Source organism: Pteropus medius, unplaced genomic scaffold (assembly GCF_902729225.1).
Source record: "Pteropus medius unplaced genomic scaffold, Ma_sr-lr_union100, whole genome shotgun sequence".
NCBI lineage: Eukaryota > Metazoa > Chordata > Mammalia > Chiroptera > Pteropodidae > Pteropus > Pteropus medius.
This window is the reverse complement of record NW_024355205.1, coordinates 34,145,943-34,172,005: the sequence shown is the minus strand read 5'-3', so window position 1 is coordinate 34,172,005 and position 26,063 is coordinate 34,145,943. Positions and strand designations below refer to the sequence as shown.

Here is a 26,063-nt window from a genome sequence, read left to right as displayed (position 1 = left end):
TGTGATTTTTGAACGAGTGCATTTGTGGGCTGAGATTCACATTTGTTCCACATGACACGGGAAAACCCTCTCCAGTAATAAAATACCTGTCTCAGGCTATTTCTGCAAATCCAGAGTGCCCAAGCTCTGCTGGTGCAGGTCACAGTCACAGAGGGTCACATGGCCAAGCCTCACAGTGACTAACATTCACACTTTAATTGTGCCGTAGTTGGCCAAGATGGCCCACCTGAGTTATAAAGCCTGTTTACGTGGCGCCCGAACATCAGAAGCAGCTGTGAATCAGCCTGCACCAGCTACCGAGGCTGCTTCGAGAGGCCCCAGCCGGCCCCCTGACTCTGGTCACTAGCACCACCGCTGTTCTCGGTCTGTGTGCCATGGGTCGGAGTGCGCTGGGAGCCTCAACCAGGGTTTTGTCCTAAATCCGATGTGAGGAAGCTGGGCCTGCAGAGGCACACTCAGCCCGACCAGCCGCACGCTCAGGAGATTGTGGTGGGCTGCATCCTGGCAGGTTCGGGCAGACAGCAGACAACTCACGTGCAGTCAGTCACCTTGGCCCGTTTTCACCCATCTGATGAGTCACATGTCTCCCCAGAACGTAAGAAGTATGGGGGAGAGAGAGTGGCAGAAGCGCCTTCCCCAGTGTTTCCCCCAAAAAGGTAGGAGTGTTTCAATCACTGAGGCAGATGCTGGTTCCCTCACACTGGCCACTTGCGTTGTCTCCTGCTTTCCTATATTTTATTTTATATTTATTTATTTTTGTTTTCCCCTATTTTAAATAATCAGTCCAAATAACATCTTTGTGGATAAAAACATCTTTGTGAATTTGTGTCCCTGGGCTAGGTTCCTCACGTTGGAATTTTGACGGAGTCAAAGGGCTTAAATATTTTTAAGACGGTATATGATTCCAGACGGATCTCTAAAAAGCTTATATTAATTTACATGTTCCCTGTAACTCACTAACACCGGGTACTACCCTTACACCTGCGTGATGGTTAATTTAACGTGTCAATCTAACTGGGCTTTGGGATGCCCAGACAACTGGTAAAACATTTCTGGGCGTGTCTGACGGTGTTAGCATTTGAACCAGGAGAGTGAGGAAGGCAGATCTGCTCGCCACATGCGGCTGGACGTCACCCAAAATGCTGAGCCCCAGACAGAACACAGAGGCAGAGGAAGGGCAAACGTGGTCCCTTCTTGAGCTGGGACATCCACCTTCTGCCTCGGACATCGAAGCTCCTGGTTCTCGGGCCTTTAGACTGGGATTGAATTAGACCCCTGCTTTCCTAGTTCTCCAGCTTTTAAGCATATCTCGGCCTCCATAATCATGTGAGCCACAGTAAACCCATAACGAATCTCATATATCTGTATAGATCCCGTTGGCTCTGCTTTTCTGGAGAACCCTGACTAAATACAGCTGGGCGTGAAGCGTTCCTCACATTTGGAGTATGTGAGAAGTCACAGTTTCAGTTTTCCAAATGAGAAGTCACAGTTTCAATTTTCCAAATCTGACTAAGTATGTTTTGATTTCTCATTGTCCATTGTTGACAAGAACTTCAGAATAATTTATCGAGAGACTTCCTCACCCTCTCTTGGGAAGTTTATGCTTATTCTCCTCCAGAAAGTGGGAGACAATTCTGGTTTTTAATCCATGGTATTTGCTATCCCTGCCATCATATCAGACCCATACGGCTCATTGCTGCACCCTCTCCTTACCCCCCAAAGACTACCACAGCTCACATGGCTTGTGCTCAGTGCCCACACACCCCTGACTGACCCCTCCTATTCAAGACCCCCAGCGAGTGCCACACCAACTCTCCATCCTCTGTTCCTCTCTCCCTGTCTCGGGACACCTAGACATCACTGCTGGGGTTGGCCGCCCACCCTGTGGCAGAAGTGTCTACATCCCCCAGTGCTCCTTCCCACCGGTGTCCTTTGAAATGGTTCCTATTTTTAATGAGGCACTGGTGACCTAGAGCAAAGCTCCCTCTCCCTCACAGCAAGGGAGCGTGACCTCAGTTTCTTCTGGGCAATGCACTGGGTGGAAGGGTAAGGCACGTGTGTCACTTTCGTTGGATGTCTTTCAAAGAAGCATGCCTTTTTCAGCCCTCCTCGTTCCTGCTGCCTGGAATGTGGGTTTGATGACTGGAAATCGAGATGCCCCCTGGACCATGACGTGACTTTAGGAATAGAAGCCACATAGCAACAGGGCAAAAAGGAAAGAGCCTGAATCTCGACCTCACACCTGCCCTGGATGGCCTACCTCCGGACTTGGACGTGACAGAGAATGTTCCTCTTTCTTGTTTCAGCCACTGTTATTTTGGGTTGTCCAATGACAGCCAAACCCAAGTTTATCAGTGTCCAGATACAAAGACATCCCGTTGGCCCTGCTGGGATAATGTTGCTATTGCTGGAATGGGTTTGGATGTCTATGCTCAACCTTTGAAGTGGCCAAGATCACTGGAGGGGCTGTTAAAATGCAGGTTCGCAACTCTCATAAGTCTGGAAGGCCCTGGAATCTGCATTTTTAACAGACGTCCCTGGAGACTGACGGAGATCGGCCATAGAGCACATGTTGAGAGATGGTGGGCCTCCGACACCGAAAGCCTGAGTAGGGATGGCTTCCCGGCTATACGTTCTCCTCCATCTGCACCAAAAGTTCTGTTTACTGTCCTTCCTGCACGCCACCTCCCCCGACACACACTCACAGCCACCCCACCACCTCGCCCCTGTGCTGGTCTGCTCTTCCTTGGGAGCACGGATTTTCTTTAGTTAATCTATAGCAGCAAAAAATAAGCGAGATGCCAGAGGTGGCTCAGGAATCACTGCTTGTCCCACTTTTGCTAATATCGTAAGTAAAGGAAGAAAATATAGCTTTAATTTGTAAATTTAAATAGTAATGAGGTTCAATATTTTATACACATAGGGAATAAATATACAATAAGTCTTTGGTTAACATCGTCAGTAAGTTCTTGGAACTGCAGCGCAACAATGGATAATGACCCAATTTACTATAGCCTAATTGATATAGTTCCTATAGCATCTCATCAACGTTATAACAAAACGATGTCGAACAAAACGACATCACCTGAGGACCTGCAGTACCTTAAAATGGCCAATTTCCAAGAAGCAAAGTAAAAAGACATGGGCTTTGGCATCGGTGAGACCTGCATTCCAATCCCAGCTCTACGCCTTCCAGTCAGAGTGACCTTGGACTTGTTACTCGACCTCTCTGAGCCTCAGTTACCTGTGGCCAGCCTCCTTAACAAATCACCTCGAATTCAGTGTGGTAAATCAACAGAAATTTATTCTCTCACAGCCCTGGAGGTCAGAAGTCTAAAATCAGTATTTTTTTTCCTGGCCCGAAATCAAGTTGTCAGCAGGGCCACGCTCCCCCTACCGGCCCACCCGGGTCTCTGCAGGAGAACCTGGCCCTCACCCCCTCCAGCGGCTGGTGGCTGCCAGCACTCCTTGGCTTGTGGCCACGCCTCTCTAGTCTCTGCCTCAGCGGTCCCATGGTGCTATGGACTGACGGTCTGTCCCCACCAAATTCATATGTTGAAGTCCTATCCCCCAATGTGATAGCATTAGGAGGTGGGGCCTTTGGGAGGTGATTAGGTCACAAGTAGGATTAGTGTCCTTGTAAAGGTGACCCACCGTCAGGACACACAAGACAGCTGTCTATGAACAAGGAAAGGGGGTCTCACCAGGCGCTAAATGTGCCGGCACCTTAATCTGGGCTTTGTAGTCTCGAGAACTAAGAAATAAATGTTGCAGAAGCCACCCAGTCTGATATTCCATTATAGCAGCCCTAATGGACTGACACACGGCCCCCTCTTCTGTGTCTGTCACATGTCTCTCTCTTATAAGGACACTTGTGCTTGGATTTAGGGCCAAGTCAAGATCTTTAATTTGATCACATATTCGAAGGCCCTTTTCCCTTAGAGAGTGACATTTACAGATTCCAGGGATGAGGATCTGATACCTTCGGGGGCCATTACTCACCTGATTCCAATCATTGTATATTACAGTATGGCTTAATAGTCACTTCAGAAAACAAAAGTGTTCCCTAAGGCTGAAGATGAAAGCCAAAGTGCTAAGAAACCCTGGACAAAGAAGGAAACCCTGTGTCCTAGACAGCAAGGTTGTGCCACTGAACGCCCCAAACCTGAGGGTCCCCAATGCCACAGTCAGACTGTGCTAGGTAATACATTTCTATTGTGAAACAGAAAGAGAGAGAGACCAACATTCTTCTACACGACACACGGCCCTCCCCTCTCTCCCCTGTCCCCGCCCCCACGCGCCCTTGCTCCGCCTGGTCTCGCCCGCTCCTCTGTCGCCCTGCTTGGCGGAATACCTGACCCTGCCCCCTCCTCAGGAACAGCGCCTGCGCGGTTGCGCACTTGGGCCTTGGATCAGAGCAGAGGTGCCCAGCAGCTCTTAGATCCTCGCTTCACCTCCTACTCGATGTGAGAGGCCTAGAGAGTTACCTCGTTGGCCTCAGTTCCCCCACCCGTTAAATGGATAGACCTACCTCAGGATAATCAGGTGGAATGAGGGAAACCTCTAGAACTCACAGAGCCTGGCCCGCAGTTCTCACTTCCTCTCCCCACCCTCATCCCAGATGTGCCTCCCTCTCTCTGAATGTCCCCTACACTGGCCCGCATGCATACTTTGTTGTTTTCACTTTTCTTCAAGGGCACTTGTCTGATTCATCTTGGGTCCCCAGTTCCTAGCACAGAAGAGCTAAGTAGACAGCTGTTGAATTTAAAAAAATAAAAGTTCAGGGCTCTGATGTGGATTCATCAGAAGTGCTACAATTAAATTGTTTTGAAGATGAGATGAGAGAGGTATAACTTTTTTCATAATTTAAGGACCCAGATCCTTGAAGGAAGACCTAAAAAAATCAGAATGATCACTGTGGAGATCTGGTAACAACTTTAAATTGCTAAAAAGCCGTTATTACTTGTATTCTACTTTCAAATTTTGATGAGTCTTTTAAGTTTTTTCTTCTGAAGTTACTAAAGTTTGTGAAACTAGTCCAATAGCTACTCCAGACCAAATTTCCCATCATCATCTAACGTGAAGATTAAATTTAATGTATGCGAAAGACAGACAGATGGACTGAAGCAGAATGTAAAAGCAATTAGAAATAATGGCCCTGGCCATTGTCAACTCAGGACAGAGATTCTATCAGTGATGAATCTGTCGTTTCACTTGACTGCTGATCTAGTACAATTATGGGAAAACTAACAGAAACGAGCTCAGTGAACAGACAGACTGGGGCCATTTGTTTCTTAAGTGAAATTTCTCGGCACCCAGCTTGGGCCTTTGCTTTTCCATCACCGCTGAGTGGCAGTTGGCAGAGAGAAGTGACCTTTACTTAACCTTGAGAATAGCTCTACCCCTTCCTGGCCAAAATAAGGAATGTGTGTCAATGCCTATTGACCATCCATTTGCTGCAGGTATTGGATGTTTGGTCTAAGTCGATGATATCTTTGCCTTTTTGAACTTTATTTTACTAAATAAATATCTTTCATAGGTGATCTTAAAACTTAGAGAGGGCCACACACCAGGTACAGATGCATGACAAATTTAAAAGGGAACTTTGATCTGTTTTGTTTTGGTTTGGTTTGGTTTTTTAACTCAAACATTCATCTGAATGAAGGTAGAGAAATAACTAGATTTCACTTGCCATCCTCTTACTGGAGGACAATCCACTTTCATTCCTTTAGGTATTTAAAAAATGTTTATTGCTGTCAGCAACCCAATAGATAAGTGATTCCAAAACAAATGCTAAATCAAGCACTGCTCCTAGACTTAACTCCCTCCCTCCCAAACAGCTGTGTAATGATTTGTTCAAGGATCCCAAGTAAAGGACATCAGATCAGATATCCAGTCTCTCAGAGAAAATGGTTTCAGTGAAGTTAAATTCCAAAACTTGCCCTCGTTTTCACCTCTCCAACTCATTTTTATCAGGAGCTTCTTGTCACCAGTAAGATCAGTGCATTGGGCTAAATCAGACTTTTATTGTTGGATTAATCATGAAAATGCCATGAGTCAAATAACTTGTATGTTTGAAAGGTACTGATGAGTCCATCAACCGCACATTCTGTGGATCAAAAATAGACTATTTCAGGTATACCCTTGATTAAAAGTCGATAAGATTGTGGCCAAGTTTATTTAATGGTTATAGAATTTCAAATCTACATAAATAATAAATATGGAATAGTATCTAATGAGCGATGTTTTAAATATTTCCATTGTTGTATTTAATAAGTATCACTTATTTTTTTAATTAAGTTTATTGGGGTAACATTGGTTAACACAATTATATAATTTTCAGGTGTACATTATAATTTGACATCTGTATATTCTATTGTGTGTTTACCACCCAAAGTCCAGTTTCCTTTAGCTACCATATATTTGATCCCCTTTAGCCACTTCACCCTCCCTCTACCCCCTCTATATTTGACCCCTTTTACCCCTCCCCCCTTCTCCCCAACCCTCTACCCTCTGGTAGCCACACATCTGAAGTGTAGAGAATTTCAAAACCATAAAAACAACAAAAAAATGAAATTACCTATAATCATCACCCAAAGACAATTAACCCTATAAGTCTTGTAAAGGTTATTCTAAGGATGTGTCCATGTGTTTTAACAATGACCAAAAAGGAACACTGTAAATAATTTTACCTCATTTTTCAAATAATATTATACTGTGAGCATTTAACAACTGCATAATATTGTGTCACATGCATGCACCATAATTTATTTCACAAATTCCCTATTATTGAACTTGTAGGATAATCCTGTTTCCTTTTTTATAAATATTGTTGTAACAAATATCCTATAAAAATATTTGCCCTTATCTCTGATTATATACTTAGGAAATATTTACAGAAGTGTAAGGGATATAAAATTCCTAAAAGCTCTTATTACTGATTATAAAATTGCCTGAGAAGGTAGACTCGATTTTACATTCCCACCAGCAAAGCATGACTGTTCACTTGTCAACATCATGTGTTGATAACCTATTTATTTAATATGCATATTAAGCTTTAACTATTCAAGAAAGTGATAGTGGGTCTTCCATGATCATTTCCAGAATAATGAAATAAGTTCAAAGAAGTTAAAAAGTGGTTTGGATAGCTAACAGGAGTTCGCTGAGACTTAATTAACATGCAAACTTGTATTAAGAGCTTCCTGGCAGCCCCAGAGGGCAGAAATCACTTACTTGTCTGGCATGACTTTAACTTTCAAACTCATTTAGAAACATCCCTTTATATACAAAGTAATTCTTTTGCAAAAATAAAAATGATTATGGGGCTGGTTCAAAAATTAAACTGTGCTTAAGGCATCTTTTGTAAATGATTTATAGCAATATATAAAGACTTTCAGCCTCCATGAAAGTGGCCTAGAGAACTCTTCTTTTGAAATAGAATGCATAGAGAATAGTGTGATCTGATTATAGACATATGAAAGTTATTGAAGACTTATAGATCATCTCGTTACATAGGTCTCAATTACAGCTTACCACATTGTTAAAAAGAGAATACAGAAAACACAATTTTAAAATTATGCTTAAATTATGTAATTTTCCTTTCAGAAATATATGAGACACTTCAGATATTTCTAGAGTCTTAGCATCATTGTCCAGGACACCCATCATCACTCAGCTTTTGAAGCACACGAACCTCAATCAATAGGTCAGATCGAGCAACTTCCTTACCCAGTCTCTACCCCTGTTTCTCAGAAAAATTATGAATTCTCTTTCCCATTCTTTAGCTTTTTTCCCCAGTTGCAAATACAGTATCTTTGAGGAAATCCTTCTTTAAGTCAAATTCCATCTCGGTAACATCTTGTCTCAAGCACTTAGCAGTAAGTGCCCAGCACACAGAGGTTTCTTTAAAAGCGTTTGCACGCTTCATCTTTACAAGAAAGCTGATCCGAAACCCCCTATCTTGGGAATGGACTTTATTTGAGGTGCTGCTGTCACAATGTCCTTCCGGATCTGACAAATAAACCTTCGGACCAAGTCCAGGGTGAGATTGCCCTTTGCTTTGCTTGCGTCACCAGAAAGAGGCAGTTAGGAAGTGCCAACGCCACACGTGTCCGTGTAAAGCACTTTGGTACCTTCTCCTTGCCCTCAGAATGCACCCACGCGATGGAGCTTCCGCCGTCACACCCTCCCACCCCGTCCCCCTTGCTCCTGCTCCAACGACGCCGGCTTCCTTCCCGTTTCGGTCCTTCGGCTTCTTGTTCACCTCAGGGCCTTTGCATCCACGGTCCCCGTGCCCGAACGCTCCTTCCCCAGCCTTCCACCGGGTCGGTTCCTCCTCACCCTTCCGGTTGGATGAAACGCCACCCTCCTTAGACCGGGTTTCCCCCCGTTATTCTCCGTCATGTTTTTCATGGCACAAATTGCCATTTGTAGTTCAGAACAATGCTTCTCAAAGTTTCTGGGAGTGTAGGATGGGTTTTTCTAAATTCCCAGTCCATTATGATCTATACTTTTATAAAATATGATAAAAATGGGTTACTAGAAAAATGAGATGAAAAAAAGACAACAGCAACCTGATTTTTTTTTTTTCCTATACTCAACAAACATAAAATGATTTGGTCAGATTGCTCTAGAAGTTTAGAAACACTTCTCTCAACTTTTGTGCTAGCTTCTCTCAGTCTGATGACACACAGGTTATGGCCCAGCCCTAGTCCACAGACCTCACTGTGATACTCATTGGTTTGTTCCCACGAGACTGTAAGCTCCATTGGGGAAGGGACCTCATCTGTCTTATTCATCACATGTCCCCAAGGCCTAGAATGGCACCTGGAAGAGAGCAGGCATTATATATGTTTTTACTGAATGACTTGAGTGGTTGGACAATCGAACAGTTGCAAATAAAGGGGGTTGTGTAGCAAAGGGGGTCCTCTGGGTGGTTCGGCTGGGTGAAGTGGAGTGGCCCACCATCGGCTGAGTGTCTGGGTGCAGGGGGACCAGCAGGCGCTCTGGGAAGACCATGTGGCACACTCCCACTGTGGGCACACTCCGTGGCCCAGGCCCACGGAGCTCCGCTGCTTTACCCCACGACAGCTCGGCTCGGCCAGACCCCGTGCTCTGACCGGTGGCCTCTGACCAGATTCCCTATGAGGACCCTGGGTGGAAATTCCATTCGTGGTCCACTGACGTGGCCTAGGTGGGGGTGAGGAGAGATTCAGAGGGACTCTGGGAGTCGGGTTTAGGTGGCATTGGCTGGCAATCATCAGCCCTCTGCTAATGAGTGGTACCTAAGGCTGAACACAGGGTGCCCAGGGAAGCCAGTGGGGACTCGGGCCTGAGGTAAAGACGGAACCTGCAGGGCCTGCGGGGGGTGGTCAGAAAAGAGACTGGGGGCAGCTGAGTCAAGCCTGGTGGGCCCTGCTGTCTCGGGACTCATGACCTCGAGAGAGAGCAGGTTCAGACAGACGCCCACAGCGGAGATGAGGGAACTGAGCCTTTCCGGACTTATCAGCCCGGGCGGGAGAACTGTTGTGGGCAAAACACACAGGACAGAGAGCAATGGGCCCGGGGAAGGGGGCCGGCCCCGGGGGCCTTCAAGACAGGAGCAGGAGGTGAGGCCGAGGTCACACAGGAAGGCTGAGCAGTGAGGGCTCTTCTCACGGAGGGGTCAGTCCAGGGCAGGACCGAGAGGCAGCTGCAGAAGCGAAAACCCAGCAGGGAGGAGAGGGGACAGGGGAAGCGGAGCTGTGAGGACGCAGGATGGATCGGCGCTGGGAATTCCGCAAGGCCCGGCCTGCCCCGTTGCCGTCCGGCAGAGCCGTGTGGTCCTGCATCCATGTCGGACAGCGTGGGAACCTCGGGAGAGGCCTTCCAAACTCACTTCCCATAAAGAGTCTCAGGAAAGGCAGACCCGGCCAGGAAACCATACTGTACAACCTCAAGGGAGTCTCTCTCTTATGTGCCCAATATTTTCATTTTTGTTGCCTTTTTTTTTCTTTTCCTATCACAATTAGCTATGAGATGTTCGAAACAGAAAAGTCCTCCATTTCGGTTAACCCACGTAGAAGTGCCATTTTCGGTCAAATGGTCAAACACCAGCCATTTCACGTGGCTCCGCCTCATGTATTTGGGGCCGACAGAAAGCCGTGGGAGCTTGGGTGGCGAGCTTCCTCCTCAGCCAGTTCTGGGTGTGGAACGAGACAGGTCCCAGAGACCAGAAGGGTGACTGGGCCTTGAAGAGGGGAAGTGGCTGCATCCCCTGGAGCAGAGGAAAAAGGGACGGTGACAAGGGGAGCTGGGGTGGAAGAGCAAAGGGACCAGGTCTTCTCTGGCAGGAGGCTGGGCTCCGGGCTGTCTGCACCCGGCTGGGTGCTCCCAGGCTGAGCCTCAGGTGCTCTGGTTCCGTCTCAGGAGGGCGCTGAGCCAGGCTGGCCCACGCAGCTGGACCGCGCCCCCAGAGGTGTAAACTTAGCCACCAGTGCTGTCTCTCAGGTATGAAACGTTAAGTCTGTGTTGGTTTTAATCGGATTAGTGAGTCATTTTCTCTCCGCTCAATGTCCAGCCACCCCTGATGAGGCGAGGCCGCCTGCTCCTGCCATTGGGCAAAGTGGAATTAACCACTCAAGCCACTGGAAGAAGGAATGCCCAGTGTCTTTGTCCCAGAACTGCCCAAGGTGATAGGATACCTGCCTGCTGTTTCCACCTGCTGAGGCCTGCCACCAGAAGTGCCAGGTGGGAAGGGGCCAGCCTTCCGAGGGACCGCACCGTCTTCCCCACTCCCTATGCCGGTAGTACTGGTAGGCCCTGGCCACTGCCTGCTGTAGAGGGGATGCAAGCCCCACTCACACAGACTCCGCGCACCGCCCCCCCGGAAGCTTGCAGGGGTGCCAGGAAGTTCACATCTGCCTCATTTCCCGAGGGCCGAAAACCCAGGCAAACTTCTTCAGAAGTCATGTTTATGAGACATCACACTCCAGCAACTTTGTGACTGATATTCAATTGTCCCGCCTACGACAGTGTTTGCACAGGTCAACTCTGAAGAAGAATGAACATGTGTTTATATTTAGGAAATTTCTGCATATAGGTATGTTTACTCCTAAATCACTTCAAATGGCTTTCTAGATTTAGCAAAATAAAATGATTTATACTAAAGGTGACCATACCCATACCCTGTAACCTCGCAACCGCTCCTAGTTATCTACTCAACAGAAATGTACACAGATGTGCACAAAAGGCATATTCAAAAATGTTCATAGCGGCATTGTTCATTATAACCAAAAAACTGGAAGCGATCCAAATGTCTATCAACCATGGAATGGATAAATAAATAGTGATACAGTCCTACAATAGAACACCAAAGAATAGTCGGTGACTCTTATAGACACAGTGTTGAAAAAAAGAAACCAGACACAAACGAGCACACGCTGCATGATTCTATTTATATAAAGTTCCAAAATAGGCAAAATGAGTCTAGGGTTTTAGAAGTCAAAATAGTGGTAATCCTTGGAGAAGAGAGTGTGGTGGCTGGGGGCGGGGCATACGAGGGGCTTCTGGAGTGATGATAATCTTCTATTTCTTAACGTAGCTGCTATTTTAAATGATGTGTCATCTTTTTTTTTTTTGCATTTAACTAAAGGATAGTTAACATACAATCTTACATTTGTTTCAGATGTACAAAGGTGTGTCATCATTTAAGATTCATCAAGCACTTACGATTTGCTCACTTTTCCATCTCTTGCATGTCAATAAGAAATGTATTTTTAAATGCATGGTTTAAAATATCTTTTAATGATCTATATGGTAGCTGTAACTGTTGTTAGGGACCAGTTTATCGTAGAAAACTATGTCAAACTTCCTAATTTGCAATGTAGTGTTTGATGTATCTGGAGAGACTCCAAATTACGACAGTTGGTGACCATCGTTGTTTGGTGTTGTTGATAATGGAAGCCCCAAGACTTACACCTGACCTAAATCGGGGTATTGGCCCTGCACATACACTGTTTAACAAAATAATCCTGGACTGCTAAGTAATTTAAGATGCTCACAGAAAGATCCAGTCTAATGATTACCTGGATCACAGTGATCAGTCTTTCCTTCATGTCTTACTTTGGAACTGCAGTCATCATCCTAAAAGTACACCTGGGACCTCTGTATGTGATGGATGGCTCAGAGGTCACTGCAAATGGCAGAAGTCAGAACCTTGATAGACCCAGGAGAGTTGAAAACCGAGCATCATGGAAGAGACAAAAGGATTTCTTTAGAACCTTTTCCTTTGGGTTACTTCTAAAAATTTAAATTTTGTCCTGCCAAAAAAAGATTATATTATTCCTGTAGTGGCTTGGTAACTAAAGAAAAAGATACAAATATTGTTTTAATAGAAGTGTTTAAGCTTTTTAAGACAGCTTTATCGGGACAAAATTTATATGGTATCTATTCACCATTGGCATGTACACAGTTCATGCAATTCAATGACTTAGCACATTTATAGAAGTATGCAATAATCATCATCACCCAGTTATAAAACATGTCCATCACCCCAAAACGTTTCTTTGTCCCCATTTACAGTTAATCCTTCCTCCTACTCCCAGCACAAAGTGACCACTGTTTCGCTTTCTGTGGCTATCGATTTGCCTTTCGTGACATTCATGTCACTGGAATTGTACTGTGTAGTCTGTTGCTTCTGGCTTCTTTCACTTAGCATGTTTTCAAGGTCCAGTCAAGTCTTAGCATGTAATAATACTTCATGTAATAATACTCTTTATTGTTGAATAATGTCTCATCACATGGCTATACTGCATTTTATTTATCCATTCACCGGTTGATGTACATTAGGATTGTTTCTGGTGTGGGGTTATTATGAATAGAGCTGCTGTGACCATCTGTGTACATGTCTTTTTGGGAACAAACGTTTTCATTTCTTCTGGGTGGATTCCTAGAAGTGGCATTGCTAAGTTGTATGGGAAATATATGTTTAACTTTTTAATGAAACTGCCCAATTATTTTCCAAACTATTAACAATTTTATATTTACACCAAGATGTTCCAGTTTCTCCACATCCCTACTCACCCTGCTACGGTCCATCTGTTTAAAATTGCAACCATTCTAGTAGGTAGATGACAGTATCTCACTGTGGTTTTAATTTGCATTTCTGTAAGGACTAATGATGTTGAGCATCTTTTTGAAATATCCGAAACTCTAAAATGAAATCTGCTTTTAAGGATTACTATCTAATGATATAATGAAATATTAAAATAATAATGGATTTTGCATTTGCCCAGCAACCTCTAAGGCAGTTGAAATTATTTTTATAAACATCTATCATTTTTACGATCATCATAAAAGAGTACCTATTTATGCCTTTGTCTGTCACCAACAATTCTATAAAAATGAGTCATGCAGACTCGATTCAAGCCCTGCAGGAAGGAAGAAAATTCTCCTTCTGGTGTTTCTGAACTGGGCAGTTTTCCTCTTGCTTCAATATATCATCTTCCTATCCCAGAAAAAAAGGTGATAAAAATAAATCGCTCAAACAAACAAATAAACACCTCTGTGAGTTCAGTTGATTGTTCAAAGTCCAAAATAAAATAATGGGAAATTTTCAGTAGCATCTATGTAATTAGCACGGCTGGAATGTGCCGCAGAAGCAAATGAAAGGGGCGACACATGGTCCAAGGTCGCTGTAATTCCCAGCGGGCGAGGCTGCCCAGTCACAGAGGCGGGGGGCGGGGCAGGGGCTGGGCTCGTTGCTGGAAAGGGGCGTTTTGTGGAATGTGGGTTCCAATCTCAGATTTGATTCTTTCTGTGCTGGGGTTTTCTCCGGAGAAGGGATGAGGCGATTTCAAGAGCTCTTAGAAAAGAGTTCTTAGACTTTGTTCTCCCCGCTCTTAAGAGATGGAGTATCCTAGGTCTCCTTTCGCTTTTCCATTTCACACCCCGTTCCCTAATGGCGTAAGCTCCTAAAGCCCATTGCAAAATCTCAACTCCGGGAGGAATGAAGTTTCACCGGCTGTGGCCACTCGCTGGGTCCAACAGCACCTCTGAACTCCAGGCCATTTTATAACGTCTCGAAGAAAAGAATGGCCTTTTCGAGAACCTCGTCTTTTTCCTCTAGAATGCTTGGCCTATGCTCCCCTCTCTCCAGTTCCAAAGTTATTTTCTGGCTGGAGGAGACCAGACAGACACAGGGTGGACTCATAAAAACTGTGCTCTTGCTTCATGTCTAGCCATACGCCAATGGAAACGGGCCCATATGTCCACCCATAGCCATATGCAGGAATGGTCAAAACAGTGTTTTTCCTAAGAGCCCCAAACTGGAAACTAACCAAATACTCATCGATAGGAGAAAGGACGAATGGCGGTGTATTCGCAGATGGGGTCCTACTCAGCAATGAGAATGAGCCACCTACAACTGCATACAGAGTGGGAATGAGTCTCACAAACTAATGTTAAGGAAAGAAACCAGACACAGAAGAGCGTATGCCCTGTGACTCCACTGATACCAAGTTCAAAACAAGGTCAATGGAATCTACCGTGTCAGAGGGGGTGGTGAATGGAGGGAGCACAGGGGATTATCCTGCTCTGTTTTTGATCTGGGCCCTGTTTTCATGAGCACAATAACTTTATAAAAATATATCAAGCTTAGTCTATGGCCATGCCACCCTGAACAAGCCTGATTCCCGTCTGATCTCGGAAGCTAAGCAGAGTCGGGCCTGGTTAGTCCTTGGATGGGAGACCACCTAGGAAGACCAGGTGCTGTAGGTGTAAAGAATAAAAAATAAGGGATGGTAAACTGACAAGGTCCTTGCAATCTGTGAGGTCAACCAAGGGTTGCCTTGCCTAAAATATATATATATCTCAAGCTTATGATATGATATATATAGTTTTTCTATGTAGATGTATTATTGTTCAATAAAAAGTTTACATTAAAAACAACATATTAGCCACCTTTGGACAGAGAAAGGGGAAGACAAGAGAAGGTGACTTTTCTTTGGCAACATGCTTTTCTATACTGTTCGGATTGTTAAAGTATTTGTATGCAGGACACAGGACGAATGGATGGCGGTGTATTCACACATGGGGTCCTACTCAGCAAGCAGAAGGAGCCTCCTACAACTGCAAACACCACCTACAGGAGTATATTCCTCCTACTTTTTAATATTGGTGGATTATTTGAGCACTGAGGTTACAGTCCTTTCTGTTTTCCTTTTTATACTTTTCCTGCATTCTTAAAAACAATAAATATCATTTAAAGAGTTAAATATAAACTGACAAACTTTTAAAAACCCATGAAATCTAAAAATGTCTTTAAAAAGTTGATTATTAAACATTTTTTCTTTCAAAATATTTATTTCAAGTAGAAACTTACATAATGTACTGTATGTAGGAAGACAACCACGTAAGACAGTTAAGTAAAAAACCTTGAGGGGAACATATATTTGGTCATCCAACTATTAAAAAAGTGAAAATAATTTTACATTAGATGCTTTGATAGAAAACAGTGTTATTCAAGTAACAAGCCCAAAGCAGTCCCCAACTTAAGAGTTCAAGCTTTTCTCTCTATTCATATACATAGCTCTTAGACAACAGTCATATACATTTTTATCCCCTAAAAATCCATCTTTTTATTTCTATTATTCCTACAGGAATTATTGTGTTTTATTTGTTTTTCATAAATAATTTGTTTCAGAATGCCACGAAGCAACCCCCATAGACCCTTGGACAATATCTAAATCATTTTTACAAAAGCAGACATAGCTAAATAATGAGCCTCGGATTAAGTGAGAGGCACGGGTAGGTTATTATTCCCTATGGGAGTAATCTGTCATTTGATCAGCGGAGTGACAGTGTTGAAATGTGCTTGGAAAGTTGGCCCTACCAGATAAGAAGCCATGTTGACACAAACCTTCTCTTGGCCCTGGAATCCTTTCTCAACGGTAGGCGTGAGTGCCCTGAACCAGGATCGCCAGAAGGAAAAGTGAAAGCTGGGGTCTTGCCGTGAGTGGAGTGCTGGCCAGAGACAGTCACAGCAGCCCCCGACCCCGGTACACCCAGGGCAGTGCAGAGTGTCCAGGCACAGCTGTTCTGAAATTGTGTGTGAGGCCGGTCGGGCGTGGGAGGGAGACCCCATTTATTTGGATGAGGAGCATAGGGCACTCCCCAGAGAGTGACAGCCGGGGAGCAGACCCTTACCATCACGGCCACCCTGTCCTCCAGATCCCTGTTCTGGGTGTGTCAGCCAGCCTCGGCCAGGTCCTCCTGGGCCATTGTCCTCCGGGCCTTCCGCCTCGCAGCACTGAAGGTCGGAGGGTCGGGCTTCCTCCTCGTGCTCTGCATCCTCCGAGTCCGAGTCGTCGTTGTAGAAGTGAATCGTGGCTTGCACCGGGAAACTGGCCAGTACCTTTTCCCCAGAACTCTGCAGATATTCCTGACGCTTCGAAATAGGTAAATAAAGTCTGATGTTTGAAAAACAAACACAGCATTAGTCAACTTGAAACGGTCCGAACTCCACCTAGAGGAGCTTTTTTCCTAGAAGCAGCTAACTCTCTACACTCTTCTCTGGCTTTGCCTTCGCTGCATACAGCGGTTTTTGATTGATTGATCGATCGGTCGATCGATTGAGTTTTAAGTCACCAGAACACAAAATGTGGGCAGATGGACCTGGGAAGGGATCCCACACTAGTTCAGAAATAAAGTATAATCTGAGTGGGCAAATCAATTTAGAGGAAAAGCTGTGCTTCCGTAAAAATGAGAGTAAATGAAAACATTGAGTTCCAAGATTGCCAGGCTCACTCTGACCCCGTGGAGGACCTGAGCCATCCTGGGGAACATATGTCCTGTTTAGGTCACACCCCCGTGCATGGGGGACGTTGTGGCCCTCGGGGCTCTAGCAAAAACTGGACTCTGAAACCCTGTTCTAGAAGAAAAGTAGCTAATCTTTCTGGACGCTATGGTGAGGAGGGGGATCCCTTGATTTTCCAGAATAGAAAAAGGCAACCCCTGGCCATTTGTCTAGTAGAAAGAGAAAGGAGGTTGGGGTGGGGAGGAGGGGGTGGGGGAGAAAAAAAAACAAACAAGAAAAAAAGATAGAAAAAAAGAAAGGAAGGAAGAAAATAACTTGAATAAATAAATTCGAAACCTCTAAATCCAGGCTTTGTGACTTTAAGATTCCAGTTATACATGGAAAGTATTTCAAATGCCCCCCACCCCCGCTCCTCGTAATCTCTTATCCTTGCACTGCTCACTAATTTGTTTGCGTTCCACCCCGCGGTCTTCGGAAGAACTCATAGCGATTATCCTATCCATTGGTCACTGCTTATTTGCAAAGCTGATTTCGATTTTCTCCTTTGTGGACAGAGGAGAAAAAGGGAAAGAGAAAACACCCAGCTGTAAAGAATGCATGACGATTTTGAACTCGCTAATATTTCCAAGAGATCAGTGATTTTCCACCACCAAGGGACATTGGGCAATGTCTGGAGACCTTCTCGTTGGCACAACCGAGGGGAAGCTACTGCATGCAGTGGGTAGAGGCCAGCGATGCTGTCCAGTTCCCCACAAGGACCAAGACAGCCCCCATGACATAGAATCATCTAGTGCAAAGTGTCAATAGTGCTGAGGTTCAGAAACTCTGCAACAGACAGAAAAAAAACATATAGGACAGAAATATAAGCACGGTTTAGTATTCGCCCATGTTAAAAATTAGATGTTATGCTAAAGTACAACGGTCCCCCCCCTTATCCGCAGGGGATAAGTTCCAGGACCCCCAGGGGATGCCTGAAACCGTGGGTGGCACCAAACCCTACATACACTACATTTGTTCTTAGATATACAAACCTATGACAAAGGTTAGTTTATAAATCAGGCACAGTAAGAGATTGACAACAATAATAAAATAAAACAACATACTGTAACAAAAGTTATGCGAGTGGCTTAGGGGCCATTATTAAGTAGAATCAGGGCGACTTGAACACAAGCACTGTGATATCCCGACGTTCGATCTAGTCACCGCGTCTCAGCCAAGTGAATTTTCCGTTTAATATTTTCAGACTGCAGTTGACCGCGGGGAACCGAAACCTCGGAAAGCTAAAGTGATAGGGGAGGCTACCGTAGTGACAGGCAAATTTGAATGCATAGGATGTCTGGAGCTTGTTTTAAAATAGTCTAACAATTTAAAAAAAAAAAAGTGTTGGGAGAGGGTGACAAACAGGATTAGATCCAAAAAACGTTGATGATCACTGAGGCTGGTGCTGGGCACGTGGGGTTCATTGTACTGTTTGCCACGCTTTCGTGTATGCTTGAAATTTTCTGAAATCTGGACAAAACAGTTTCTGCAGTTTGCAGTACACGCCTCTAGTCACCACACTTTCAACCAATCAAAAAGTGGGGAGCGGCGGCAGAGCGTCTACGTGAGAGGGTGGTGACTGTCAACCCCGGCGAAACATCGGATCGCCTGGGGAACCCTACAAAAACAGACACCGAGGCCTTTTCCCAGAACGAGGGTGTCAGAAGCCCAGGGGAGCAACCTGTGTCTGCACTGCTACAGCAGCCCCATCGACTCTGAGGATTAGTAACCACTGGCAGAAGGGACGCTGGGAAAGATTTCCTTTTCCAGAAATCGCTCTTTGACCAGTCAGGGGTGGGGGGCTGTAAATTTCATCTCTAACAATTAGCATCTTTGGGTTTTATTAAAGCTTCCGGTCTTTCAGGATACACAGGGTAAAAATCATCTGAGAGGTGGGAGCATGGACTAGGTTCATCCGAGAGACAGAGACAGACTGAGAGAAACAGGAAAGAGGTGGACACAGAGGAACAAATAAAAGTCCTGAGCATGGGCCCTTGTCCCGCCAAGACCATGAAAGGACCACTGAGAGAGGCTGGAGGGACCGATTGTGGGGGAGCACCCACCCGACCTAGGCAGCAGGCATTCTGGGAAGGTCCCGTCTGTTCTGGACAATGTGCTAACTTACATCCTGGGAGAGAACTAGAAATGGACCTAAATATCTAAGTCAATAAGCAGACGTGCTTATACAATTCATATTCAACTAAATTTAACACAAGACGATGTATAGTAAGAGGTATGAAAAAAGGTATAAAGGAAAAGGAAGCCAATTCCAACTTCCATCTGAAACACTGAATGAATAAGTAAATAAATGGATTCCAGAAATCTCACCAAATATCCTTGAAGTTCCTTGGATAATAGGAACTAAAAAGTATTGGAGAACACAAAATTATTTTCCACTTTGTTGAAAATGCATACCGTTGAAGACGCTAAAGTGTATTAATGCTTATATTAAAAGGACATAATGTACTTCTTACTGTGAAGTCATGTTACCTTACAGGATGCTGAAACCCAAAGGCCCCCTTTGATCCAGGAGTTTGTTGGTCACCCCCAGGCTCAGGCTGTAAAGACAGACACATACAAACACACACACAGTCAAGGAGCCTCTGAAGTCACATCCTGAAATTTAAAGAAACAAAATCTAAGTAGCCTGCACTTGTCAGTATCAGTTCCGATTTTAGAGATAGTTTGAACGCCTTAGCAGTATTTGAGAAGCCCCTCTTCCTCTTACTGTCCTCAATGTCCAGGGATTCTGTGAGGGATTCAAAGATGGAAAGAGAAGTCTCACAGCCCCTCAGTTCAGGGGTTTTAAATCTAATGGTGAGAGACACACATGGAGGCAAGTTTCTACACTACGAAGCATCACCCGGTAAGATGCTCATGATTCCGAGTGGGGAGGAGGATCAGGAAATCTTCACGGAGGGCCAGCAGAGATGTCAGCGGTACTAGGTATACAATTCTGAGACCACTCCTGGTGGAGCAGTGTTACATTCCAAGGGGCGGGGAAATCGAGCTCAGGTGGGGAAGGGCGAGAAGCTCGATGTGGGATGAATGACAGGCCGTGTTGATAAAAAGGCTCCAACAGGAAGCTGAGTCCCAGTTATGGAAAGCCTTGAACCTACTATGGAGTCTAGGTCTCATTCTGGAAATAGGCACTAAAGACCGTTAGTGATTTCTGAGCTGGGAGTTCAACAATAGGATCTGTATTTTCAGGGTAATGGAGCGGCTGGGAGCAGTGCCGAGCCTAGATTGGAAAGGTAAGGGCGTGGAGGCACCTGGAAAAAGGCGATGAAGATTTAAACTCAAGTAACACCCACCAGAAGGGAAGGAAAACATGGATTCCAAGGATACTTCAGTAGCATCCAAAAGGGCCACAACCTTTTGTATATCACGACTCTTGAATAGCAAGAGTGGAGGAGGAGACAAGGCACAAGCAGAGAGAGCCAGGTCTGTCCTGCCCACTGTGACCAGTGGGAGTACAAGGGCGGTGAAAACAGTCACACTCTGCCAGCTCAGGGCTGATCCCATGAGGCAATTGACCTCGGTGGATTTGGCCTGGAGTGTAACCAGATTATTTGAGGAACTGAGGAGCCAGACACTGTCATTTGATCTTGATTTCTGAAAGCTGTAGTTACTGTGGAAAAGTGGGGAGTGGGCGTCTTGGGCTGGACCATCTCGGGGTGACATGGAAATGAGCCAAAAGGGGTTGGAGCAGAAACCCCGAGCCCTTGGATTGCATGGAGTTTGGTGGAACCAGACAGGAAATGGGACAAGACCAGCTGGGGCATGACAGCAAAGGCGTCCGAGGCTTGTTTGTCACCAGTGGTCACCATGCCCTTCCATCTGTCAGGGGACCTTGGGTGTACACGTGTGGCCTTTGTGAACAATCGTCATTACATTTTATCAGCCGTAACTTTACAATGAACCGTGGTGAGCTAAGGAAAAGAGAATGAGGCTCTTTGGAGCAGATTCTTCTCCAGGATGAAGTTCACTCTTTGGGGGCTCCAGGAAATCTGTGTTAAACCCTGTGTTTGATTGCTTAGGCGTTCTCCACCCGCTCTAAGCGATCCAAGGCTGTCAGAGACGGTTTTACACCTTGTGACGATACAGACTTTGGTGGACATAAAGGCAGTGTTAACCGGCACAGAGAAATAGCTTCCATTAAGCCAACCATTCTAACTAGACTTTGTGAAACACACGGTACGACTTTACAAACTATAAAAACTTTACCTACAAACATACACAGCTTTAAGAATTTACACCACAAATATCCTATTAAAGATCCTTTTGTGATGATGGAAATGTCTAGTTACACTTTGCTAATTCAAGGGGAACAGAAACGTATACACATTAAGAACGGTGTTTAAGATGTGAGTGAGTGAGTGAGTGAGTGAGTGAGTGTGTGTGTGTGTGTGTGTGTGTGTGTGTGTTTTCTTAGGGACGAGAGAACAGCCACAAGCAGAGGCGGTCACGAGGGGCTCGCCTTGCTCCCACCCCCGTGCATGCCCGACTTGGCTAAAGCTATGGAACGGAAGCCCGCGAGATGGGTGGGCGGGCCCGGGAAAATACAGTCCCTTGAACCTCCTTCCAGGAAATCGCCTCCCTTCCAGGGCCAGCAAGAAGCCAGGAGGGAAATGGAACAGAGGTCAACAAAGGTTTAGGCTGTCGTTCATCTTTTCCCAGGCAAGGGAGAAAGACAGCACTCTAGGGGGTGGAAGGGCACCCAATGGGTGAGGGCGACTCGGCTGCTCAGGGCACAGGGACTACCAGCCTTTCCTCGAATTTCTCGAGAAATGCGTCACAGGGCTCTGGAGCCGTGGAAGTCTCCTGCTTTGTCGGGAGAGGGCGCTGTTGAGCAAGAAGCGTCCTTTCCCTGCGCCGCGCGGCGCTCGCCCCGCCGGGGCTCCCGGAAGCCGTGCGTGGTACTCGGGGCTGGCGGTAGCCCGCCGCTGACCTCTCCTCCCGGCCAACCGGGCTCTGCCAAGAGCTGGCTCCGGGGGAGCGGGGCGGCTAGCGCTACATTCCCCTTGGAACACTCACCTCAACCCCCCACCCCCAAATCCATGGACACAACTGCTCCATACAGTGCCATGATAATGAACTGGAAAGTTGCTACAGCTTAATATTTTCCTAAAATCTTCATCTTTCTCATAAATGGCCTGCTCATCACAATAGGGAAAAAAAAACACCTGCTTTACATTAGGAAGTATGTTATCGTATTTTTATTCTTTCAACTGATAGGTTCCATATACATTTCATTTGGATAATTGTAAGCTTCTATATTCTCCCTCTCCCAAGTACCTTTTAAGTCTTATTGTTTAAGAACTTAGGTTTGAATGCAGAAGGAATTATTTTCTATTGTTCAGATATTGCATGTATTTAATAATAATTTGGGCTACAAACTCATATTCCTGTTAATTTGATATTTACTTCATCCTTTAAATAATAGTAACTGAATTAAAACTCATTTTTCAGACTAATTTAACAAAGTAGTCTAAATATCAAAATACAGTAAAAGGTCTGTTCTTCCTCACCTGAGTTTCTTATCATATCACAAATAACCGCACCCATATGCCACGAGTGTTATGTAAACTAAATGCATGATCCATTCTAGCTTCACTAACTCTCCAGCATTTTAAAAGTCATCCATGTATATTTTTATATATAACAAGGAAAGGTAAATGCCATGAAATCAAGCCATTACTTCAATTAAGTATAAAGCAATTTAGTGACTAATGCAGGAAACAAAAGAATAGTGGTGGCGATTAATCTTTGCCTGCAAAGTCCTCCTCTGGAGTGTATTTGCTCAGACAACATGAGTTACCCCTGGAGTCCTTGTAGACGGGGCCGAATGTGCTTTAGAAGGGGCCAGACAGGTGAGGGCTTTTAACCACACCTTCTGGGCATCCTAGACTGGTCTCTGCTCTCCTTTGCACTGTGGCACCAGCCTAACGCTAATGGCACACTCACCTTTTCTCTAAAACAAGGGGACGGAGGCAGCCTTCTCTCTCTGCCTCTTTCCACCTGCTGGTATGCAGAAAAAAATCCAACATGGAAGAAATCTCTCATGCTCATGAAACAGCTGTGCCAGAGTGACTTTGCTTTTCAAGAAAGGAGAAGTGAGCAGGAGCCCAAACTCCATGTGACTCATGTTTGATTAGCACCTTGCTGGCCAGGCTCCTAATGCAGACCATGGGACTCTTCTGCATTAAATGACCAAGGGGGAGGGACAGGCCCAAGGGGCCTTTCCTAGTCCCTTTATTTCAGAGATGGTGCTACTTTATGGCTGAACTGGTGGATACCTAGTGTCCACACTTCATCTTACCCGGCTTCCGGTTCTGGTCCGCTGAGCATCTCCGGGGGTCAGGGTCCAAGGCCTCCATGGCATGGCGCTGGAACGGCAGGGACCAGGAGTGAACCCCAGCATTCAAGGCTGTCTTTTAAAATTATGTCATAAGAGTTGCCATTCTTATCATTTCTAACGTCTGCCTGAAGAGTCACTAGACACCCTAGAATGTGATACATACTGCCATTTCTATTTTTTCCTCCTGTCTCATTCCTCGTCGTCCCTGGGCTTTGAGAAGTCCCAATATGGTACAATTAACAAGGGACACAGTAGTTGAGGGATTTCTCTCTCCACCTGGCTGGACTCTTCAATTCAGATCCGCACCCCGCCACCGTAGCTGGCTACCTTGTCGCTCATTAATTTCAACCGCGCGACCTCGGTTATCGAAGGATCTTGACTCTGCATACAGAGATGATTCTACGATGCGCGAAGGGGGAGTCGGTTTCGCCTCTCTGACTGCCTGGCCACTCCAGCCCTTCCACACCTTCCCGGCTACCTGGATTTCCTTAAACCTTACTACCTTGAAAAGAGCTGGTGCACGGGGACAGCGAACGCTGAGCCCCCAGCACAAGGCAAACCAAAGACTATGACCAAGACTGACAATCGACGCGAGGGGTCCCCCTGCAAGGCTCGCCGAGGGGCCCCGAGACGTCAAAGTTCCCAGCCCGGTGAATTTCAGATCTACACGAGGAGGCGCTGGCCTGTTTTCTTGTGCGCACCCCCTGGACCTCCGCACTTCAAGCCGTGCGCCGGAGTCCTGAGGACTCCACGTCCACGTCTCTGGCCAGGAGCGTGCCCCGCGTGGCGGTGGGGTTAGGGGACTCAGCGCCGCCGGGGCACCCCGCTCTGCGTTCCCAGCACCACCGCGCCGCGCGCCTCTCGACGCGCCCAGCAGGGCCGCGGGGCACCCTCACCTCTCGGGCCCGCGCGGCGACGGTGGCCTCCGGGGACCGTCCGCAGGGCAGTGACAGACACGACCCCGCGCCTCTCGGGCTCCGGCCGCAGCCTCGGGTCGCATGGTGCCCTCGGAGCCCGCGACCCTCCGGCCGCGCCAGGGACTCGGCCGCGCCCGTAACCGCTCGGGCGAGGGCGCTCACCTACCCGCGCGCTCCGCGCCAGGTTTAAAAACTGGGGGGGAGGGGAAGGGACACGGGAAACCGGAGGGGGCGGGGAGGGCACTGGAGAAGCTCCGGGAGGGGACAGGGGGAGAGGGGGAGGATTGGAAGAAAGCTCCCGGAGGAGCGCGGCGGCGGACCGGGGGGTGGGGGACTATCGGGAGGGGACTCGGGAAGCCCGAGGCAAGGGTGGGAAGGGGACAAAGGAAACCCAGAGAGGGTCGCCAAGGGCCGGGGCGAGGAAGCGCGGGGAGGGGACGGCGGGAAGTGGCACGGGAAGCCCGGGGAGGCGGACACGTGGGGGCGGGGCCACGGGCGTTTCCGTTGGGGGCCCTCCCTCCGGAGGGCGGTGGTGGGGTGCTCCTCGGAGCCAAGGCTTCTTCCCACCCTTTTGGGGTTCCCTGGAGCCATTGAGGTTCTGGTTCCTGCGCGAACATCTAGGTCCCCAGATTTCGGAGCATCTCACACCACCACTTTAAAGCGGCCTCGGGGTTTTGGGGGTGGCTATAGCAGCCTCGGGACCGCGTGGACCCGCCCTGCCTTCGGCGTGGACCGCGGGCGCCCCGACGGCGATGTTTGAAGCCAGTGGAGGGCGGCGGAGAGGAGAGCGAGAGGAAGAGTACCCTTCCCGCAGATGGGCGCCTAGGGGTGGGGTGTGGCTTTTTATGGGGCTGGTCGGGATTGTCCTCTGGTTAGCCCCGGGCCCGGCTTAGACAGCACCTGTGCCCGGCCCCGGGCACCCTTGCCCGGGAAGCAGGGCTCGCGGCGAGCGCAGGAGCGTGGCCAACCCCGTCGCCAGCGCCGCGTCAGGATGCGCGCGATGCTGGTGTGCCCGGCGACAGATCGCGGAAGGCTGCGGGCCTGAACTCGCGGCTGTCGCTCAGATAGGACGCTCAGTGCCCCACAGAGTCTGCGTTCCAGAACTGGAGCCCACTTGATGTAATTTAAATTCATAGATTAAAAAAATAATAAAGAACTTCAGAAATAAAAATGTTTCCACTTCTTTCTTTAAAAGCGACAGATTTTGACAATTAAACCTAATTAAAGCGAACAAGGGGAGGAATGAATAAATAACCTTTCTATATAAAATTGTGTACAAGTGATTTAAAGACACCAAATATAACGGAGGGATGGAGAAAAGCGAGGGATGGAGAAAAGCAAGGAACGTTAAGAGGCAACATTGGGACAATGAGATACCATATTTAATCTACCAAGGTAGAAAAGATTTTATAACAGAAGAGTGTAACTGCATATGGGTGCCTAAAAATGAGTGTCTTCCAGGTAGCTGGTGATAGTGTAATCCGTATATCTTTCTGAGAAGGACTGACAACTTAAATCACGTGCCTTAAAAATGGTCACCTCTTGGCCTAGTCATCCTTCTTCCCTGTCTATACTAAAGATGTATTTCGAAATGAGAATAAGATGGACTTAATCAGAGAGGTGTTCATCGAAGTGTTATTTATAATGTCGAAAAATGTGTCTAATATATAGCAGTGGTTAAATTAATGAGGGAGTCATATCACGTGGCTAATTAAAATGTTTACTGAGTTTTGAACAGCATGGGAAAATATACACGATATGTTAAAAAGAACAAAATCGTGACTAAGATCGAAACTGTGTACAGAGGCTACAAAACAGACGTGGCCACTAAGTACTAGGATTACTAAGGATTTAAAACAATTAAAAAATATTTTCTAAATTTTCAACAATGAGCACACATTACTTTTTTTATTGTGGTAAAATATACATAAGATTTACCATTTTAACCATT

General features: G+C 46.4%; 1 protein-coding gene and 1 pseudogene across 1 annotated transcript; one reads left to right on the top strand and one right to left on the bottom strand.

The window, feature by feature from the left end:
* Positions 1 to 14,637: 14,637 nt before the first annotated feature.
* LOC120599028 (uncharacterized) lies at positions 14,638 to 14,757 on the top strand (annotated as a pseudogene).
* A 565-nt stretch (positions 14,758 to 15,322) lies between these two features.
* Positions 15,323 to 24,362, bottom strand: RIPPLY3 (ripply transcriptional repressor 3). Its single transcript, XM_039857548.1, has 4 exons — positions 24,092 to 24,362; positions 23,157 to 23,223; positions 19,325 to 19,392; positions 15,323 to 16,448 (listed from the first exon to the last, which is right to left on the bottom strand). Exons 1-4 carry the CDS (start codon positions 24,193 to 24,195, stop codon positions 16,124 to 16,126), a joined length of 564 nt encoding a protein of 187 aa, XP_039713482.1. The 5' UTR covers positions 24,196 to 24,362; the 3' UTR covers positions 15,323 to 16,123.
* Positions 24,363 to 26,063: the final 1,701 nt, after the last annotated feature.